General features: G+C 41.2%; 1 protein-coding gene across 5 annotated transcripts in view; it reads left to right on the top strand.

Annotated features, from left to right (window-relative positions):
- The window catches only part of DGS1 (dgd1 suppressor 1), a 330,562-nt gene that overhangs the window by 160,092 nt on the left and 148,282 nt on the right, over window positions 1–22,188 (top strand). For all 5 annotated transcript variants that reach the window (XM_089373467.1, XM_089373466.1, XM_089373470.1 and 2 more), the window contains exons 9-11: window positions 21,285–21,357; window positions 21,667–21,695; window positions 21,843–21,966. In XM_089373467.1, the coding sequence (XP_089229593.1) occupies window positions 21,285–21,357; window positions 21,667–21,695; window positions 21,843–21,966 (226 nt within the window). The remainder of the gene's footprint in view (window positions 1–21,284; window positions 21,358–21,666; window positions 21,696–21,842; window positions 21,967–22,188) is intronic.

The raw sequence follows: 22,188 nt of genomic DNA, 5'->3' as shown, positions 1-22,188 counted from the left end.
GCTCCAAAAATTGAACTGACTGGTCTCCCTTAGTGTGTTCTCCAAGTGACCCTCAAGCCTCCTCTTATAATTTTCTCATTGACAAATCAGCAGCCGAGATTAAGTCCCTAATCAACGGCTAAGATTAGATCTGGCTCTATCCATGACTTTTGGACCATTCTAACGTAGTTTTATATTAATACACATTAATATTTTATTTTCCCTAAGTTTAGATTTGTTAGGGACTCCATTAAAAATATTAATTATTTTAATATCTCCCAAACTGTTTAGAATCTACCCAAACCCTTTCTAGGTATTGGAGATCTCATGTGCCTTAACCTCTCCACCAATTTTTGTAGCTAGAGCACATCCGATGCTACCCCAAATCAACACTCCCTCTTAGTGAGGGCTGTGCTCTAGTAATACTCCTCACTGAGTATCACCCTGATCATCCTGCATCGGTCCCTGTGTTGATGCTAAGCCTCCCTGCCCAACATCCTCTGCACTACTGCATCCTGTACTGCTGCCCATGGCTCTGCTATTGCCACTGTTGCATCTGTACGACAACTCTCTCTGCATCCGTGCTGTTGCTGGTCCTTTCTCCCAACACTGCAACTCCCTCTGCATCCTTGCAGTTATAACTCCCATTTATGCTACTGAAACGGGTTCTTTAGCATCCCCATATTTTCTCTGAATTAGTCAAATTTTGTTCTTCCAAGGGCCTTGGTGAGGATGTCTGCCACCTGTTCTCTTGTAGGTGTGTAGCTCAACTGTACATCTCCTCGTTGGACACAGTCCTTGACAAAGTGGCACCGGATATCAATATGCTTCGACCTATCATGAAACATTGGATTCTAAGAGAGCTTGATGCAACTCTGATTATCACACATGATCCTGGTCGCCTCCATATTCCTTTGGAAAAGGTTCACAAGCAGTTTTCTAAGCCATATGGTCTCACACGAAGCTGTGCTTGCCGCCATATATTCTGCCTCAGATGAGCTCAGAGCCATGGACTTTTGTTTCCTACTGCACTAGGAGGTCATTCTTGATCCAATGTTGAAACAATACCTAGAGGTACTTTTTCGATCCACTGAACTTCCTGCCCAATCTACATCAGTAAATCCACTCAATCTGATATCCTTACTCCTGGTGTACAAGAGTCCATAATCGACTGTTCCCTGTAAATACCTGATAACATGTTTGGCTTCTGCGCAGTGCGCCCCTTTGGTTCCACCATGAACTGACTGAGGGTGTTGATAGAGTAGCAAATTTCTAGCCTAGTATTGACCAAATACATCGGGGACCCTATGAGCTGCCTATATAGGGTGGGATCGACATCCTTGTCTTCTGATGCATCAATCTTCTTCCAGTTGGTAATCATTGGCATAGCCATAGGTCTACAGTCCTCCATCCCGAATCTTTTCAAGATTTCTGTAGCATACCTTCCTTGCCCAAGGAAGATTTCTCCCTTTTGCTGCCAAACTTCCGACCCTAGGAAGTAGTGCATTCGTCCCAAATCCTTCATATCGAATTCTGTGCCTAGATTCTTCTTGCAGCCCCCAATGAGTCTGGATGATCCTGTCAGAAAGAGATCATCCACAACTGGATAATAGTGATTCGGATCCGCATCACTCTTGAGAAACCCCATTTTATGCAAGTAGCCATCTATTCGACCATACCATGCTCTCGGAGCTTGTTTCAGCCCATACAAGGCTTTCTTCAATCTTCATACATGAGACTTCTTCTCATGAGTTTCAAAGCCCTCTGGTTGTTCAATGTATACCTCCTCTTCTATTACCCCATTCAGAAATGCCGTTTTGATATCCATCTGATGGATCTCCCATCGCATCTGGGCTGTAATAGATATCACTGTCCTAATAGATATATACCTGGCTACCGGGGCGAAGGTCTCCTCATAGTCAATCCCTTCCTTTTGAGCATACCCCTTAGCCACAAACCTGGCCTTGTATTTGTCAACACTGTCGTCTGCAACGTACTTGATCTTGTAGATCCATCTTGAACTTACCACTGATCTGTCTTGAGGTCTTGGCACCACCTCCCAGACGTCTAGCCAAACCTGATGTTGAGCTGCCTCCTTGAAACTGGCAGGCTCTCCATCCTGAGCTACTAATGCCTGCTATCTATCTGACTGTTTTCGCTCCCTCTTATTGTTTCTTGGCACACTGATGAAGTCCTCTGCATCACGTAGAATCTGACGAAGTTCCCTGCTAGTTCTTCCTCTGCCAACAGGTGCTTCTGTTCGCTCCTCCAACTCATCCTGAGAATCTTCCTGTCTTGAGGAAGAATTCTTTATTTTTGTTGGTTGAAGTGTTGAAATTTGGTACCGGAGGACAGGGGGTTCCCTTAGGCTTTGATCTTTGGCCTAGGGAAAAGTGTCCAAAAGAATTTAATTTTTCTCCTAAAGTTACTTTATAATTTTATAAAGTTAAATCTAATTTAAAAGTGACTTTAAGTGATAAAGTTATTAAGTCTAATTTTAAAGTGACTTTTATAAAGTTAATGAAAAATTAGAAAGAAAAAGTGACTTTGGAAATAAATGACTAAGTGGGTCTTTATTAAAGTGGGGTGAATTAAAAAAATAGAAAGTGAAATTTAAATGAGCATTTAATCTCAACCATTGATCTAAATCTATTTCAGCCATTGGATTTAGAGATCACCCAAAAGTCACTTGGATCACCCAAAAGTCACTGGAAAAGGAGGAAAAGGTCATTCATTCTTTTATGAGCAGATTGGGAGAAGGAGATCAAGAGAGCAAGAGAGATTTCTGAGCAGGGAGGAGAAGGAGACAACAACTTGGCACAGATTCCAAGGCAGCAGTTGAGCAGATTTGTACAGCTGATTCAGCACATAGTGAAAGGCTGATTTTTGCACAAAAATCGAGGAGCAGTTTGCTGATTTTTCTGCACACAAAATGGAGGCCGTACAACATTTATTGCTGTCATGTTTGCTGTAATTTCCAGATTGCTGTGAGGCACGGGAAAGGAGATAAGTTGTAAATTTGTTTGCTGATTTTTTGCTGAATAATTCTCACTGAAAAAGACAATTTTCAGAAATAAAGAAGAGCTCTCAAACTGGTTTTCCCCAAGAGTTGTAGGGGGTTTTTCCAGGGTCAAGTTGACCAAAAATATCAGTGTTTTAATGTGTTTTAATGGTTGTTTTTGATTGCTGATTTTTAATTCTGCAATTTCCAGCATTTTGAAAAATTTCCAGAATTTGTGTTTTCAGCAATATTTATTTTTTTCAGTCTGTTAAATGTATTGTTATGGGAATGGGCATTTAACTACATGGGAGAAATAAGGAGAAACTGAAAACCGGGGTGGGAAAACAGAGATTTTTACATGGTATCAGAGTTTGAGTGCTGAAGGGCAGTTTGGGACAACAAAAGGAAAAATTACAGTTGCTGATTTTTCACTCAGAAAATTCCAGCAAGCTGATTTTTTCATAAACAACAGTTTTATCTTTACTACAGCAGTGCTATTTTTCAGTTTTAGGACAACAGGATGTCATTGGGATTGAGGGTGGAGGATAGGCTGGATGGGCATATAAATTACAAGGTTTGGAAGGAGAGAATGCAGAGTATCTTTGAGGAGGCAGAAGTCTGGGATATCATGGTGCATACCGCACAGAACCCTGTTGTTGTGCCCACTGATGTTACTCAGTTGGCTGAGTATAAAAAGAAGAACAATAAGGGTAAGAGGCCGATTCTAGACGGAATCAAAGACCATTGCATTCCTCATGTGAGAGGAAAGAGCAATGCCCGTGAGATGTGGACAGCATTGTCCAATCTCTACCAGAGTACCAATGAGAACCGGAAGATGGTCCTGAAGGAGAAGCTGAAGAACATTAAGATGGAGAATGATAGTGCAGCTGGATATCTCACAAAGATTACCAATGTGAGAGATGAGTTGGCAGCGATTGGAGAGGCCATTCCATCCACTGAGTTGGTGCGTATTGCAGTGAATGGCCTCCCCCGTTCATGGTTGAACTTTGCTGATGGGGTTTGTGCACGTGAGACCCTTCCCACATGGGAGAGGTTTTGGGATGATTGTATTCAGACAGAGATCAGGAAGGACAACTTGGGGCAGCCAAGCCAGTTGAGCAGGATAAGGACGTAGCACTGGTGGCAGGAGGCAAGAAAGGCAAAGGGAAGAAGCAGGCTTCCACAAGCGGTGGTGGAGGCAAAGGCAAAGGTAAAGGTAAACAGGGGAACACACAGAAGGACTATTCCAAGGTGAAGTGTTGGAATTGTCAAAAGATGGGACACTATGCAGTTGTGTGTCCGGAGAAGAAGAAGAAGAAGGGGAAGAACCAGGACGTGGCAGCTTCAGCAGAGATTGAGGACTTTGCTGGTCGTTTTGACCGAGAGTTTGCGTTCACTACGTGTGAGTCCTCTAGTACAGGATCACCTGCCACACAGGTTTAGAGGGAGCATGCTTTTCCCTCGATTAGCCGAGCATCTACAGGTGTCTGGTATGTGGACAGTGGGGCTTCACGTCACATGACAGGAGTCCGGGAGTACTTCTCAGAGCTTTCAGAGAGTGGCACTGATATTGAGGTAGTACTCGGTGATGACAGAGTTGTTAGAGCAGTCGGGGTGGGTACACTGACATTTCAGAGGGAGTCCAGACCTCCCTTGAAAGTGTCAGATGTTCTTTATGTGCCAGGGATGAGGAAGAACCTCATATCCGTCTCAGCTTTGGAGGACAGAGGATATGAGGTACTGTTCAGGGGAGGACAGGTGTTGATGTATCCCAGGGGCACTCCAGCTGATTCAGCTAGAGTGATAGGTGTACGCCATGCAAAGGTGTACAAGTTTGCATTCCAGCCCCTTTTGGCATTGAGCAGTAGTACCGACAGCAGAGCTAGCAGTTCTGAGCTGTGTGAGATTTGGCACCGCAGGATGGGACACATGTATCATGGAGCCTTGAGGACATTGCGGGAGATCACTACAGGTGTGCCAGATTTCAGTACTGATCACTTTGATACTTGCAGAGGTTGTGCTATGGGCAAGTTTGCCAAATCCCCTTTTCCCAGCAGTGACAGCAGAGCGACGGGGATACTTGATTTGATTCATTCCGATGTGAGCGGTCAGACGTCTCATGTTTCCTTGAGTGGATATGAGTACTATGTCTTATTCATTGATGATCACTCCAGGAGGACCTGGATTTATTTTTTGAAGACCAAGAGTGAGGTCTTCAAGCGGTTTCAGGAGTTCAGAGCTCTTGTGGAGACTCAGACATGTCGAAAGATCAAGTCCTTGAGGTCGGACAATGGAGGAGAGTACACCCTTGGAGAGTTTGTTGACTATTGTGCGGAGGCAGGCATTAGGAGGGAGTTCACTGTTCCTTACAACCCCCAGCAGAACGTGGTTGCAGAGAGGAAGAACAGATCCATCATAGGGGCCGCCAAAGCCATGTTACATGATTAGGGGTTGCCATTGTTCTTGTGGGCAGAGGCCTGCAACACAGCTGTTTACTTGCAGAACAGGAGTCCGCATCGTGCCTTGGGGCACATGACTCCGGAGGAGGCTTTCTCTGGGAAGAAGCCTGATATTGGTCATCTTCATATCTTTGGATGCATTACATACTCCTATATACCCAAGGAGAAGAGGACCAAACTAGAGCCCACCGCAGAGAAGGGTATCTTTGTGGGCTATAGTGAGACCTCAAAGGCCTTTCGGATTTACATTCCTGCACAGAGGAGAGTTGTTGTCAGACGAGATGTGAAGTTCGAGGAGGACAGGGCCTTTAGGAGGTCACGGGAGTTAGAGTATTTGGATCAGCGAGACCCTCAGCAGCAGTTGAGTCAGTCGCAGGGATCCAGTGGGCAGGGATCAGAAGGATCAGGAGGTACATCCATGAGGATGTCAGGTCCATCAGTGAGCAGTGGCTCGCCGAGCCAGAGGGGTGGTGCTCCGGGCAGCATGCAGAGCAGTTCACTAGGGAGTCCACTGATGGACAGTTCACACGGTACCTCAGCTTCTACAGGTTCAGGTGCAGGCAGGAGGAAAGCAGACAGACAGTCAGGAGTTCAGGCTACTGATGATGATGAGGAGGAGGAGTTTCATTCTCCAGTGGGAGAAGTGCGCTCAGGGAAGAGGAAACCCAAGTGGCTTCAGGACACCTTGAGAGATGCCACATCTGTTGCTGAGCCGAAGAGGCCGATCAGAGAGAGTAGACCACCTGAGAGGTTTTGTAGTTATATGGCGATGGTTACCAACATCCTTGACTCCGAGCCTTCTAGCTATGAGGAGGAAGCTAGCCAGCAGGTCTGGAGAGAGGCCATGCAGGAGGAGTATTCTTCTATCATGAAGAATGATGTTTGGGAGGTGGTGCCGAGGCCTGAGGGCAAATCCGTGGTTACTTCCAGATGGCTTTACAAGGTAAAGCATGCTGCAGATGGCAGCATTGAGAAATTCAAAGCGAGGTTTGTGGCTAGAGGGTTCTCCCAGGTAGAGGGAGTTGATTATGAGGAGACCTTTGCTCCCGTGGCTCGATATACTTCGATCTGCTCCATTATATCGATAGCAGCAGAGATGGGTTGGAAGATCCACCAGATGGATGTGAAGACCGCATTTCTCAATGGCTTCATACAGGAGGAGGTGTACATTGAGCAACCACAGGGCTTTGAGGTGCATGGGAAGGAGTCCCATGTGTGCAGACTGAAGAAGGCCCTTTATGGCCTGAAGCAAGCTCCCAGAGCTTGGTACTCCAGGATAGATACATACTTGCAGGGGATGGGTTTCACAAAGAGTGAGGCAGATCCGAACCTTTACTTTATTGTGATTGGTGAGGAGCCTCTCATTCTGGTGCTGTATGTGGATGACTTGATCATTACAGGTGCAGAGAGACTCATAGAGCACTGCAAGAGAGATCTTGCGGCGGAGTTTGAGATGAAGGACATCGGCTTGATGCATTACTTTTTGGGTTTGGAGGTGTGGCAGGAGGAGGGGCATTTCTTCCTGGGGCAGGGGAAGTATATTGTGGACATCCTTAGCAGATTCCACATGGAGGATTGTAGACCCATGTCGACACCGATGATCACCAACTGGAAGAAGCTTCATGCTTCAGATTCCGAGTTGGTGGATCCCACATTGTACAGGCAGCTGATTGGTTCCTTGATGTATTTGGTCAACACTAGACCAGATATCTGTTTTGCAGTCAACACGATGAGTCGGTTTATGTGTGAGCCTAGGAAGGTTCACTGGGTGGCTGCAAAACACATTTTGCGGTACTTGCATGGGACAGTGGATTATGGTCTGGACTACAGGCAGGGAGATGGAGTGAGATTGGCAGGATACACTGATTCTGATTGGGCAGGTTGTGCTTCTGATAGGAAGAGCACTTCAGGGTGTTGTTTTGGGTTGGGTTCAGTAGTAGTGTCATGGTTCAGCCGGAAGTAGCAGTCAGTAGCACTGAGTTCAGCGGAAGCAGAGTATATGGCAGCCAGTCTAGCTAGTTGTGAGGCTATTTGGCTTCGCAAGATGTTGTTTGGCTTATTTGGTCAGCCGTTGAGACCTTCAGTGATTTACTGTGATAATCAGAGTTGCATTAAACTCACGGAGAATCCAGTATTTCATGACAGGTCAAAGCATATCGGGATCAGATATCATTTCATTAGAGACTATGTTCAGAAGGGAGCTGTGAAGCTTGAGTATATTTCCACTGATGAGCAGGTTGCAGATATTCTTACCAAAGCCTTACCACGGGGCAAGCATGTCTACTTCAGAGACAAGATGGGTGTGGTGAGGAACACCTTCCTTGGTAAGAGGGAGTGTTGAAATTTGGTACCGGAGGACAGGTGGTTCCCTTAGGCTTTGATCTTTGGCCTAGGGAAAAGTGTCCAAAAGAATTTAATTTTTCTCCTAAAGTGACTTTATAATTTTATAAAGTTAAATCTAATTTAAAAGTGACTTTAAGTGATAAAGTTATTAAGTCTAATTTTAAAGTGACTTTTATAAAGTTAATGAAAAATTAGAAAGGAAAAGTGACTTCGGAAATAAATGACTAAGTGGGTCTTTAATAAAGTGGGGTGAATTAAAAAAATAGAAAGTGAGATTTAAATGAGCATTTAATCTCAACCATTGATCTAAATCCATTTCAGCCATTAGATTTAGAGATCACCCAAAAGTCACTTGGATCACCCAAAAGTCACTTGGAGTTATATTAAAGGAGGAAAAGGAGGAAAAGGTCATTCAGTCTTTCATGAGCAGATTGGGAGAAGGAGAGCAAGAGAGCAAGAGAGATTTCTGAGCAGGGAGGAGGAGACAACAGCTTGGCAAACATTCCAAGGCAGCAGTTGAGCAGATTTGTACAACTGATTCAGCACATAGTGAAAGGCAGATTTTTGCACAAAAATCGAGGAGCAGTTTGCTGATTTTTCTGCACACAAAACGGAGGCCGTACAACATTTATTGCTGTCCTGTTTGCTGTAATTTCCAGATTGCTGTGAGGCACGGGAAAGGAGATAAGTTGTAAATTTGTTTGCTGATTTTTTGCTGAATAATTCTCACTGAAAAAGGCAATTTTCAGAAATAAAGAAGAGCTCTCAAACTGGTTTTCCCCAAGAGTTGTAGGGGGTTTTTCCAGGGTCAAGTTGACCAAAAGTATCAGTGTTTTAATGTGTTTTAATGGCTGTTTTTGATTGCTGATTTTTAATTCTGCAATTTCCAGCGTTCTGAAAAATTTCAGAATTTGTGTTTTCAGCAATATTTTTTTTTTTTTCAGTCTGTTAAATGTATGGTTATGGGAATGGGCATTTAACTACATGGGAGAAATAAGGAGAAACTGAAAACCGGGGTGGGAAAACAGAGATTTTTACATGAGGAGGCTTAACCAACAACTCCTCTTTCGACTGCTCCTCGGAAGGCATCTCGCCAGATCTTCTGAAAGCCCTGCCGTCCATGAACTTTACATCTCGTTGTACTACTACCTTCCTGCTCCATGGAAGATAGATTCTGTATGCCTTAGCGTTCTTGCTTTATCCTACCAGATATCCCTTTTCCGCAGTCTAATCCAGCGTCTTCCTCTTTTCTTTCGGTATGTGGCAATATGCTAGACTCCCAAATATCTTGAAATGACTAACTTTAGGTGTCTTCCTTGTGAAGACTTTCTCTAGAGTAATCTTGCCCATTGCCCGATGAGGGTTCCTATTCTAAAGATAGACTGTTGTGTTGCATACTTCTGCCCACAGGAATTTTGGCATATCTTGATCATACATCATGGCCCTAGCTGCTTCTACAATAGTCATGTTCTTTCTTTCTGCTACCCCATGCTACTCCGGATTATATGGAGTTGTCCACTCTCTTCTGATCCCCTCCTTACCGCAAAAATCAGTGAAGTCCTTGATGACATATTCTCCACCATTATCTGAGCGCCAAACTTTTATTTTCTTCGCAGTCAGATTCTTCACTAGAGCCTTGAACTCCTTAAATTGACAAAACCCCATCCTTGTTTTTCAGAAAATAAATCCAAGTTTTCCTTGAGTGGTCATCAATGAAGGTAAGGAAATACTCGACACCATTGAGAGCTTTGATGGACGTAGGTTCGCAGATATCAGAGTGTATCAATCCTAGTACACTCTTGGCCATGTGTTTGCTCCTAGGAAATGCTGCCTTGGCATGCTTTCCTAGAACACATCCCTTGCATACATCATCTCGTTCCGTACTCAGATCCAAAACTCCTGTTACAATGCTCCTGAGAATTCTCAGAGCTCCATGGTGCAAGTGACCCATTCTTCTGTGCCATAGTTTGTTCAAGTCCTTGTCTCCATGACTGCCTATTAGTGCCATTGGTGATTCTAGTTGCAATCTATACAACCGATTACTTTTGATTCTGATCTGCACTTTCTTTTTCCAGCTTGGGTGTTTGACATATACCTTCTCCTTGATGAAGTAGACGTCATAGCCCTTGCCTTGTAGTTGCGACATGGAAAGTAAGTTCATCCCCAATCCTGGTACATGTAGTACATTTGTAGCACCGAACTATTCTCCCGATTCTGTTTGAAAAACTATGGTGCCCTTCCCTACTGGAGTACACTTTTCCATGTTCCCCATGGTGATCTTAAAGTTCATCTTCTCTTCTCAATATTTTGAGAAACATTCCCTGATTCCTGTCATATGCCAAGAAGCTCCATTGTCTATATACCATACCTCTGATGATGCAACACTAGTCATACACGCCACTTCTTCTTCCAACCTGGAAGCTAACATAGAGAAATCGAAATCTCTTTCACTTGTGCAATCTTTTGAAAATCTGTGTGAGTCCCCTGACGTGGATGCCTTTGCATCGTGGTCTCGACCCATAATTGATTTTCCCTTTCTGTCTTTGATTACTTGCTCTGATACCATGTGAAAATTCTATCACTGTAGCAACTGATTTATTTTTCCTACTTATTCCACAATAAGTTATTTATGAAATTACTTTAATAAACATTAAAATAAATACTGCTGCAGATATCACACCGTAATAAAAAAACAAACATATGCACAAGCATTAACACATTGACACAGATATTTTGGACAACAGTGCCCGGAAAAACCCAATGTGGGAAAACTGGTGCAGCAAGGGAGTATTCTTCTGTACAGCAGGGTGCCAAACTGGCTTACCCATAGAGAGAAATAATGCTCCAGCACTTCTCCCAATCCCAGTGTCAACCTGGTTGACCTCTGCGTGGTTGTCAAACCCTTTGCGTCAACCCTGGGCGTCTCTGCGTCACTCACCCAGGCCCAACAAGTGATTGCGCAGTCTTCTGCTGCCTCTGCGTCTGCCTGAAAAGTCCTGTGTCTGCCTCTCCTGCCTCTGCCCTGATCTCCAGTGGCTGATCTCGCCTCTCTGATCCGTACTTGCTACCTCTTGACTGCTCACTAGACCACTGGTTCAATTTCTCAGCTAACCTCGCTTCAGAAATTGAATTGACTGGTCTCCCTCAGTGTGTTCTCCAAGTGACCCTCAAGCCTCCTCTTATACTTTTTTCGTTGACAAATCAAAGGCCAAGATTAAGTCGCTAATCAACGGCTAAGATTAGATCTGGCTTGATCCATGACTTTTGGACCATTCTAACACAGTTTTATATTAATACACATTAATATTTTATTTTCCCTAAGTTTAGACTTAGGGACTCCATTAAAAATATTAATTATTTTAATATCTCCCAAACTGTTTAGAATCTGCCCAAACCCTTTTTGGGTATTGGAGATCTCATGTGCCTTAGCCTCTCCACCAATTTTCGTGGCTAGATCACATCCAATGCTACCCCAAATCAACACATTCTGAGCCAGGAGAAGGGCTAGTGCAGAGGCAATGAGGGGTAGAACAAGCTCACGTAGAGCCACGTCATCCTTCTCAGCCAGGCAGGATTGACGCAGTTGGCCGGGAGGAGCAGATTTAGCCTACTCCGTGATTGCACAGAGCCTGAAGGGCTCAAATTCTTGAGTTGCCGAGGCTAAGGGAGCTGTGCAGATTGTGATTTGAGGAGCTGGTGGTACGTTGGTTTTGTCAGTACAGATCAGTGTCTAAGGAGACAGAACCAAGGTAGAGGGAAGCACTACCTTGACGGATTTGTAGCCAAGAAATCCAGATCCGAGTTGCAGCAGCAAAGGGGGATTGGAGAGGAGTGATTCGACAGTTCGCCGAAGGACTTCCATGAGGGAAGTCGAGACTCAGAGGGAGTCTAGAAAAGGAGCAGAGGTGGCAGTAAACAGATTGAGGGATCATGATAGATTGGACGGGGCTTCCAATTTGTCATCTGGAATGCTAGGATCCTGGCAATCCTGAATAAACATTGCATCAAGGACTATGCCTTGAAAACTGTAGCTGTCCCAGTTGACCCCGATGCAAATGAGAAGTATGAGGAGGCCATGGCGAAAGCGAAATGCATGATTTTAGACGGGGTCAAGGATCATGTAGTACCACATATTGCTGAGAAGTCAACAGCAAGGGAGACGTGGGAGACCCTGACCACCTTATACCAGAGCTCTTTCATGCAGCGGAAGATGTTATTAGAAAATCAGCTGAGGTGATATCAGATGCAGAAAGGAAAGGAGATAGATCACTTCCTTCTCAGGTTGTAAGGAATTCACGACCAACTTACTTCTGTGGGGTCTACACTGGATCCAGAGTTTATGGTCAGCACTGCTCTGAATGCAGTCTCCGAGGACTGGGAGATGTTTTTCCAAAGCATCTTGGGCAGAGCGATTCTCCCCAGTTGGGATGAGATGTGGGTAGCTCTTCGATAGGAAGAGATCAAGAGGTTGACCAAGGTGGGGAGTAGCGATAAGGGAGTTCGAGTCAAGAAAGAGGAGGAGGTGGATGCAACTCTAGCATTTGTGGGACAGCAGGGGGTTCAAAAGAGGAAGACGAAGGACATCTCCAAGGTAAAGTGCTTCAATTGTGGGGAGCTAGGACATTGTATGTCTTAGTGCCCAGGAAGAAAGGCAAGGGAGAAGCTTCCAACTCAAAGGCAGCTCCAGCAAAGGTGGAGAAGGATGTCGAGACTGATGATGATTGTGCCATGAGTGCTCATGCGCCTCTAGAGAAGAGGTGGGGAGACATAGAGTTGTAGTTAGGAGGACTACATGCAGGGGCAGGATCCTTGAGGTACCCAAACTCTTGGATCACATCTGGCTACAGGAGCCCTTAAAGATAATAGCATAATGTCAGGTGTCGGGTGGAGCAATGTGTGATGGAGCGGCATGGCAATGCTAGAGTGCAGAAGTCTGTAGCAGCGTAATGGAGGTTGTAGCAGTGCGAGAGGCACAGAGGTGTTTGCAGCAACGTAGTGGTAGCAGAGGGAGCACAAGATAGCAATAGAGGTAGCTTCAGCATCACGAGGCTTCCAGACTTCTCGGTAACTGAGTTGTAGTGTAACAGTTAGCAGTGGCTGTGCTATGGGCAGCATGATGCAACATGTTGAGAGGGTGCTGTAGTACAGATGTAGCAGTGGCAGTGGCAGTGGCAGTGTCATGGGCAACAGTACAAGAAGCAACAGTGCAGGGGATGTGAGGTAGCGGGCCAAGCATCAATGTCGGTATTGATGCGGAAGATCAGTGTGATGCTTCTATGGTGAAGCATTACTAGAGCACATTCCTCGCTAAGAGGGAGTGTTGATTTTTTGGTAGCATCAGATGTGCTCTAGCCATGAAAATTGGTGCAGAGGCTAAGGCACATGAGATCGCCAAGACCCAGAAATCGTTTGGAGAAATTCCACCCGGATTAAGAGATATTAAAATAATTAATATTTTTAATGAGTTCCTAAGTCTAAACTTAGGAAAATTAAAATATTAATGTGTATTAATATAATATGGGTGAGAAAGTTCTAAATAATGAGGATCAAGCCAGATATAATCTTAGCCGTTGATTAGGGACTTAATCTCGATTGTTGAATCGTCGGCAGGAAAAGTATAAAAGGAGGCTTGAGGGTCAGTTGGAGACAGACCAAGAGAGATCAAGAATTCAGTTTTCTGGGGCTGGGTTTACTGAGGAAATCGAGTTAGAGATCAGTTGTAGTGAGGGGCAGTTCAACAAGGGATTTCGATCCAAGGCTGAAGAATACATATCAGAGAGGCAACAAAGTGCTAGAAGAGGCAACGCAGAGCCTAGGAGGGCTGACACAGAGGCTAAGGAGGCCAACACAGAGGACGTAGAGGGCCGTAGAGGCAGACATAGAGGACACAGAGGCTAACGCAGAGGGCTGTAGAGGCTGACCTAAGGAGGTTTTGTGGGGAAAACTAAGAGCAGATCGGCTGGGAGAGGGTGACGCAGTTCTAGAGAGGGTGATGCAGTTCCAGAGGAGTGCTTGGAGCAGCTTTCGCTGTCCAGCACAAGGAACAATCAGAGTCATTGTGGGGTTGATCATCCGGTTGCTGATTTGCCGGAATATCTGTCTTCGGATAGAGGTACTACTGCCGAGGATATTCTCTGAAGGGTGAGCCATTTCTGGCACGATAGTTGTATTTAGAAATTTGCTTAATAATAAAACCCTCATATATGCTACACCGATTTTCCCGAATTGGGTTTTTTCCGAGGACGATTGTCCAAAAATAACAGTGTCCCTTGGGTTTTCTCAGTTTATTTCAGTTGTTGATCTGTATTTTTGTGAAGGATGCAATTGTGTTTACTTCGATGTTTATATTATTAAATAACTTGTTAATGTAAAGAACAAGTATGAGATAGTAAACCAGATATTGCAGTAGGGGTTTCTGATGTGTTAGATTCAAAAATTTTCACAATAGATTCACCAGTTTGGCGATATTTATTGTGCTAAGAATATTCTCACTGCTGCTTAATAATAAAAATCGTTAGTTGCTGCACCAATTTTCCCAAATTGGGTTTTTTTCTGAGGCCTTTTGTCCAAAAATAATGGTGTTATATTTTTGTGTGTGTGCTGGTATTTTCTCAGTTTCCAGTGTATTCCCCTAGATTTTTTATTTGTGAAGATTGTAGTGTGATAAATCTGTTGTTGCTGTGGCAATAAACAACATAATTTATTTACAGTTAAAAGAATTAATCCCAGTTGATGCAATTGAATTTCAGTAGTGAAATTTTCATAAGCATATGGTAAAACATGTGACCAATCTAATCTCATCATGGCCCACTAATAAATAATCAATTGAAATGCTCATATCCGTTAGCAAGCAAAATATCATATTATTGGAATACTGGTACTCATGCTGGAAAGGTGGGGATATAAACATAAATCTTTCACTCCCACTTCCTTTAGACAACACAACACTTGCCATTGAGCAATAATTAGTAGCTAGATCACCATAAGCGTAATGCCAGGGGAACTGTGTGCATCCATAAAAATAATACCATCCACATCTGCTCAAATAGCTAGTGTATATTAATCCTAATTTGTCATAGGCAACTGGAAATTTCCTGATACAATATGAGGGGTAACAGATCTAATCTTAGATGTTTTTGTTTTCCAATTTTGCATTTTTTATTTCATGTTTTAGTTCTTAATAACAGTCTTAGTTAATTACAGAGGTAATTGCATCTATTATGCTATTGTCTTTCATTTATTTCCCTCACAGATCCATTAAAAAATGTATCTTATGCCTATCCTAGGATTTGTTGTTGCTCAGATTGTATGGGCACCGCGACAACGGCTCAGGACAGGGGCTGTCACTCTGATTCCCGCCCACTCCATTCTAGCTGTCTTCGAACAACACGTTATGGGGGGTTGTCCGTATGGAAATGTGAAGGTGAAAGACAAACAAGTCTGGGAGACACAGTTGAGTGGCCTAGCTATTTAGTTAAATTTAGCAATATGTTAAGGATTAGATTAGATTTAAATATGAGATCAGTGCCTTATGGAGTCAAAACTCTTTCTTATTATTAAATTAGGACCAAGTAATCGGATGGGCAATTGCTGCTTAAATGCACGCTAACCTATATGAGATGCAAGTCCTAAGATCTAAGTGTAATGCAAGGATCTTGGTTACTTTCAAGTTATATGCCTAGTCTAAATGGAACCTCCCTCTTAATTGTTTTGAGATCAGTCTTTAGAGTAGCTTGTGGGATGGAAGTGAATGGGAAGCAAGCAAAGGCTTGATTAACGATACTTCCCCCTGTGTTCCAACCGCTTAGCGCGTCCGGCGCTGGAGAGACTGTGGCTCTGACGACTGCAAAGTCATTGTGTTAACCACTAAAAAGGTGCTGAATCCCTCAAGCTAAGTGAGAAAAGGGTGGCCCTAGAAGTCTATCAACCAAGCTTACGCTTGGAGGTAAATTATTAATGCAACTAGGCGTAAGATGCTTATGCAAAAATTATGAGTGAATTCTTGGTTTAAGATTGGATTAATGTTTAAGTACTTACATCTATGATTAATCTTCAATGACTAGAGTAAATGAAAAGACAATCTTATTACCAAGAGTGTACTAGTTATTAAGTGCCAATGTCAAATCCACAAGATTCCTAATTAAGAGCAATTATTCACTTAACGATTTGCCAATGATTATCAACACAAGATGCCGATTACTCAAGATATTCCAATGATGATTATCAACAATCTTATGCCAACAATAATTATCCAAGATTATGCTCTTTAAACAATATCAATATTGAAAGATGCTCAATTAGAGTAATGGTCAACAAAACTTAAAATGCCAATTGCTTAAGATAGACAATAAAATCGCCACAACTTCTTAATATTGTGAAAGAGAACAAGATTATGAGCTTAACTTAGAGCAATTATCCAACAAGTTACTCAATAATGCTTCAACCAAAATTCCAATTAGATCTTAATGGCCAAAGTAACTTAGATCATCAACAAGATTAGACGATTTAGAGGTTAGATGTTTGAGTGATTTTAGTGCAAGGTTTGATAATTCTTATAGCTACCATAAGACAAACAAATGTTAGACTTCAATAACATAAATCAAAATGAGCCAATTTAATCATGAAAACCACTTATGTGACATTGGACAATGACAAGTAGATCACTCTAAATCAAGAAATTATCAAGCATATGAAAACTAAATATGACCAATGAGACGCCTAACAACTTGCCAAGTGAAAATATGAACTAACACGCACTTTTTATGATGTAGCTTCAAAATATATCAGATCTGATTTCATATATGACAGTCAACAAATAAACATATAGAGAGCTTGATGGCAAATGCCAAAATCATGCAATTAATTCCTCAATATGTTAGCCAAAGTTTGAGTTAATTTGATGGCACTTTAATGAGTGTTATGTCACTTTTATGAGAAGTTTATGAGAACTGTAATAAAACAGTGAAATAGTGAGGGTTTAGAGGTCAAAACCTAGGCCCAAGGCCTTGAAGATCACTTGCCCAAAATGCCAATTTCTTTTCCAGTGATTATGCCACCTAAAAGCACAAATTTTTGCCAATTTCTCTGCAAAACCCACCAATGAATTAGCTTCATAAAATTTCATAGATGATAAGAGGGCAAGCTAGGGCTAGGAAGAGGCCAAAAGTAAGGGGAAAAGGCTTATGGCTAAGGTCAAGAGGCGTAATAGGCCTCATGACAAGTCGAAGAAGGTTGCCGTTGGGCTAAAGAGGGGCTGAAAAGACCCCAAAGGGGTTGCGGCCTAGGGTTTTGTGGCCCTGAGGCTTGCAACACCCTAGAGAAGGCCTCAAAGAGGCTTCCGCAAGCCTAAAAAGGCTGTGGCCTTAGGAGAAGAGGGCACCGAGTGCAGGGGAGGGGCCGAGAGGACCCATAGAGGAGGAAGGGAGGGGAGTGAAGGGAGAACCGAGGGAGGATAAGGGAGAGAAGGGAGGAGAGAGGGATAAGGAGGGAGGCCAAAAGAGCTAGGCCTTACGACCAAGCCTACAAGGCCCCAAAAACACCACCGACTAGGCTACAAAGGGTAGGCTAAGGCCATTAGAAGCTTACGACTAGCCCTCAGAAAGAAACCAAGGTTGACGCAGAGGGTTAGAGGCTGGGTGGCTGGCCTGGGGGATGATGATGGGCTTAGGAAGCCTGGAAAAATTAAAACCCTTGCTCAAAATTTAAATTTTGCTCCAGATCTTGAGTATTGCTCATTTCACTACAAAATCTCCATTGGGTGGCCTTGCAAATTTTTTTAGAGGCTAGATCTTACCCTCAAGGGCTTAGATCTAGCTCTAATCCAACCCTTTTTGCTTGATCCCACCTGCACAAATGAAAATAAAAATACCCAAAACACTAATATATACAAAAATTCAAAATTAATTCAAACCACAAAAAGCCTAGTTGCAAAACCAAGATTAGAAAAATAAAATAATTTACAAGTATATTATACAAATTATATTTACAAAGTATACATGTAAAATGCTTGATTTTTTTTTGGAATTTTATAAATCTTTAGTAGTGGCTAAATGTATTTCGAAGGATAAATAATGAATCACAGCCTTAGCGAAGTTAGAACACCATATAAATAATTAGAGTCCAAACAAGTGTTGCGGGGGAGCGCCCCCCCCGATCCCGCTCCCAATCCACGCTCTGGGCGGGAGCGACTTGGGAGCGGGTCGAAAGCTCGCTCCCAAAAGGGAGCGATTAACGGAGCGCGCTTCCTAAAATTTTTTTCGCTCCCTACCTTTTTGGGAGCATTTTGCCTTTTTTGCAAATTTTTTTTTTTTTTTTTTTTTTTTTTTTTTTTTGTAGTAATGTTCGAAATGCAATTTTTTTTGAAAGAAACAAATAATTTTTGAGTGGGGCAGCTTAATGATCAAGTCTATGTCCCCAGTATTGATATGCTATTCATGGTAATGTTAAATTCTTAAAGTAAAAGTGACATTCTCCTTGATCTTCATTTTCATCCTTTTACTTAAATTTTTAACATTACCATGAAATGACTCAGGATGTTTGAGTGTGGTTCCGACATTGGATTTCATATGGAGAAAGTAGAATTTTAGATTTCATTCAAAATCCTGTAGACTTATCAGTTTTTCAGGATTTCAATTTTGGGGGATTGCAATGTTTCCATTGAATTTTGTCATGTATTAGGGTATGTTATTTAATCAAGAGCACCAATCCCTCTATGTACCATGATGTTAGTGACATTGGTTGTCGAACTCCTCTATCATGACCTTCCTAAAGATGTATGCATCACTCAAACAAAATCTTGACTTGACATGCTATGCTTTTTCTATCTTATGTTAATGCTTAGAGGGTGATATTAATGACAAAGATCCCTATACAGATACAGAGGTAATGACAAAGATACCTCTGGATATTAATGTTAGAGGGTGATATTAATGATAAAGATCCTGATTTTCCAACAAGACTAAAAAATTAGACATTTCTCGTGGTGGCAAGAGGCCCAAGCATAAGAAATAGATAATAGATTTACTTCTCTTTTCTAGTTTCTAGTAGTTTTTATAATTATTGACTCTTTCATATTTATTATGATATTTTTTAAACAATATATGACAATTTAAGTTTGAAGTTGGCAATTATAGCTCATTAGTAATGAATTATGAATATGATGCTTCATGAAAGTTGAAAGTTGTTTCATCTCATTTCATTTTATAACTTTTCATTTCATGTTAGATATTATTTGTTGTAATGGTTACACTTAGCTCACAAGTACAACTTTGGTGATCAATGATGATAAATGTTATATATTGAATTTTGAGAGCTTGAAACTTTAAGATTGATGAATCATGAGACTCAATATGTTGTATGTTACTAACTTGTGGACGTGGTTGATGAAGATTATAACTTCTAGATGATTGTTGTTATATGCTTCAGTCTATGTTTTTTTTTTTTTAATATGTTTTTTATATCTAATTCATTATTCTGCACGTTTTTGTTGACATGAATGTATCAATATATATATATATATATATATATATATATATATATATATATATATATATATATATATATAAAACGCTCTGGCATTCGTTCCCAAACCGGGAGCTTCTGAAAATGTCGTTCCCGCTCTCGTTTTTGCTCCCGCTCCCCGCTTTCGCTCCCGCTCCCAAGTAACGCTGGTCCAAACATAGTCAGCCTCTATCCAAAGTTTGTAAACTTGGAATCCAAGGGCTGTGGGAACCCACAAACACTATATATTTCTGAAGAACAAATCATTAGAACACCCAGTGAATTGGATCACCTAAGATAAGCCCACATCTTACAAATAAAGTGTTCCTATCACTTACAATGAAATAACTATTAAAATATTTATAAAACACAATATAAGAATGCCCATATCCAACATGTACCACAAATCATCAGATAAGAGACACCATGAACTGCACCCCAAAGTCTTTATTATGATTATTCCAATGTTCCCAGCGGTACAATAATTTACATTAGCTTTTCAGAGCTACATAAGTCAAAACTCTATTGCTTGAGACACAAATGACCCAATTTATAGATAAATCTTTTAAGTGGAAAAATAACGGCTAGTTGGTTTGATACCCGTCAAAATAATTTTGGCCGTCGAAAAATATTTGATCATCTTTTAATTTCCATCATTGAAAATATTTATTTTCGAATTTCTCATTTAACCCATTTTTTATTAGTTCAAAATTAATTATTTTGGGCTAATTTCTTAAAAAAAAATTGACTTTGAATTAACCACCAAGGCTCAAGGGTCCAATTTTTCTTGAAATTTTCAATATTCCCTTGGTGGGGACTTTCAAAATTTAATTTCTTTGATACCCACGAATTTTTCCACTTGGAGAATTTAATTTCTCTAAGACTCTAAATTTGACTCTAATTAATTATTTTCTGGCGTAGGATTACTTTAATTTTTGCCAGAAAAATTAATTAATTGATACTTGAGGGGATCAATTATTTTTTCCACTCTCTAATATTTTAGCCATGGTGTTTAAAAAGTATGATGGACCATGCACTAAAATATTTTTTTACATAAGATGATTACAATTTCAACCCTTAAAGGGGGAACTCCCGTTCGGTATAGACTCTCAAATTACACACTCAATTCTGCGACACAGCATGATCTAGTAGACCATGTTATTTGTAATAAAATAATCTAGCCTATTAGCTTAAATTATTCCCAAATCACTTTTACATGACTCGACTGAAATACTAGGATTCATCTAAGACTTTGACGACAAACTCCACCCTAGCTTTGGGGTGAGGTTGGTGAATCAGTGAGACGAAAAACCTCATAGGATGAAATTTTCGTCAAAATATTAAGCTTATCTATGTTGTTACATTCATACATGGTCTTACTAGCATCATTTACATTATAAATTTGCAGAGTGGGTTTACAATGACTCAATAAACCGATGTCCAGACGATCTTGATCCTTTGAAAAATTTGGCACATCTGCTTCCTTGGAACGTTGACAAAAATGAGTGCAACAGGACCCTAGGAGCATGGATTAGTGAGAATCAGGTGTATTAGATCACCGGATTTCCAGTTGTTCGAGATTGCTAATGTCATTATACTGTTCATTCTCATGCCAGCATTTTCTTCTGTCTTCTATTTTTTTTGTCTTGTCTATATTTCTGTCTATAAATGATGTGAATTGAATTGTTTGTGATACAACCAGACTGTACAGTGTATACTGCTCAGTCTACTATGTCTATATCACATGAACTAGAGGCTAGCACTGCCATTGTCTGTAGAAATTAGATTTTATCATTATTACAAATATTTAGTTTATTATTTTGTGATACTTATGTTGTCTGCATTAGCTGCAGAGAATGTTCACTTTTTGATATAAAGTATAATAGGTGGATGTGTGCAAATGGAAGAGTTTTGTTTGGTTTGTTCTCCTTTTGTATTTCAGTTGTGTTAGAAGTTCAAAAACTACCCTTGGTCAATTTAATGCAAAATATGTGGTTATGCAGGTATGAGAAGGAGGTTATCAATCCTCTTCAAAACCTTGTTGGGGGAGAGCTTGCTCGAGCTTTACTTATTCAGGTATCTTGTTAATTTGATCATAATACTGGTTAATTGGCAATCCTAGTGTTTGCTTTTTCCCTTGATAAGAATTAAAATTCGTTTTTACATATGGAACTGAATGTAAAACATATGAATTTTTCTTATGAAAAAAATAGATAGAAACCAAATGTAAAACATATGGAACAAACATAACACACCATTAGGAGTCAGGAATAATGGATAATTTTTAGAATACAAACCTAATGTAGTTTGCTTTTCCTACAACAAGCTTGTTATATTCTTGCTGCACATTGTCACTGTTCGATTGGTGGTTTGTATTTTTGACAGATACAAAAGTTGAAGCTTGATATTGAAACGTAAGTACTAGTGTCCTTCTTAGCTTTGGTAGGATGCCAATACGAGTATGAAATGCTTGTTGCCTTTTTCTCAGGAAATTTCTGCTGAAGAAGTTTGTTCATGCTTGAAAATATAATGAACTAGCATTGTATGCTGGTGGCATGCAGGGCAATGCTTGAGATGGATCAGATTCTCAAGGCAAATGAAATTAACTTTGCAATGCTCGCTGCTTTGCCAGCACTTTTCATTACTGTCATTTTGGCATCCATAGTGCGATTGTGGTTGATGAAGGTAGGAAAATATGCTTTTTTCTTCTGCATGCATTCCGCTTTTGAGTAGTCTTATTTTTCCTAGTACAAATGTAATGAATTTTTTAGCCAGAAATATATTTTTAGGACTTCCAGTAGCAGCTTTGCAAACAATGTCCACTGTTTGAGATAGTGATTTTTCTGTTTGTGTCATTGGTGTAGTGCATTTTTATCATTGTTATGATATCTGTTTTGTATGTTAGGA

This window comes from Pinus tabuliformis, chromosome 8 (genome assembly GCF_031772625.1).
Source record: "Pinus tabuliformis cultivar Carrire ecotype Pingquan chromosome 8, CPIR1, whole genome shotgun sequence".
Classification (NCBI taxonomy): Eukaryota; Viridiplantae; Streptophyta; class Pinopsida; order Pinales; family Pinaceae; genus Pinus; species Pinus tabuliformis.
The sequence above is the reverse complement of the archived record's forward strand: the minus strand, read 5'-3'. Positions and strand labels throughout refer to the sequence as shown.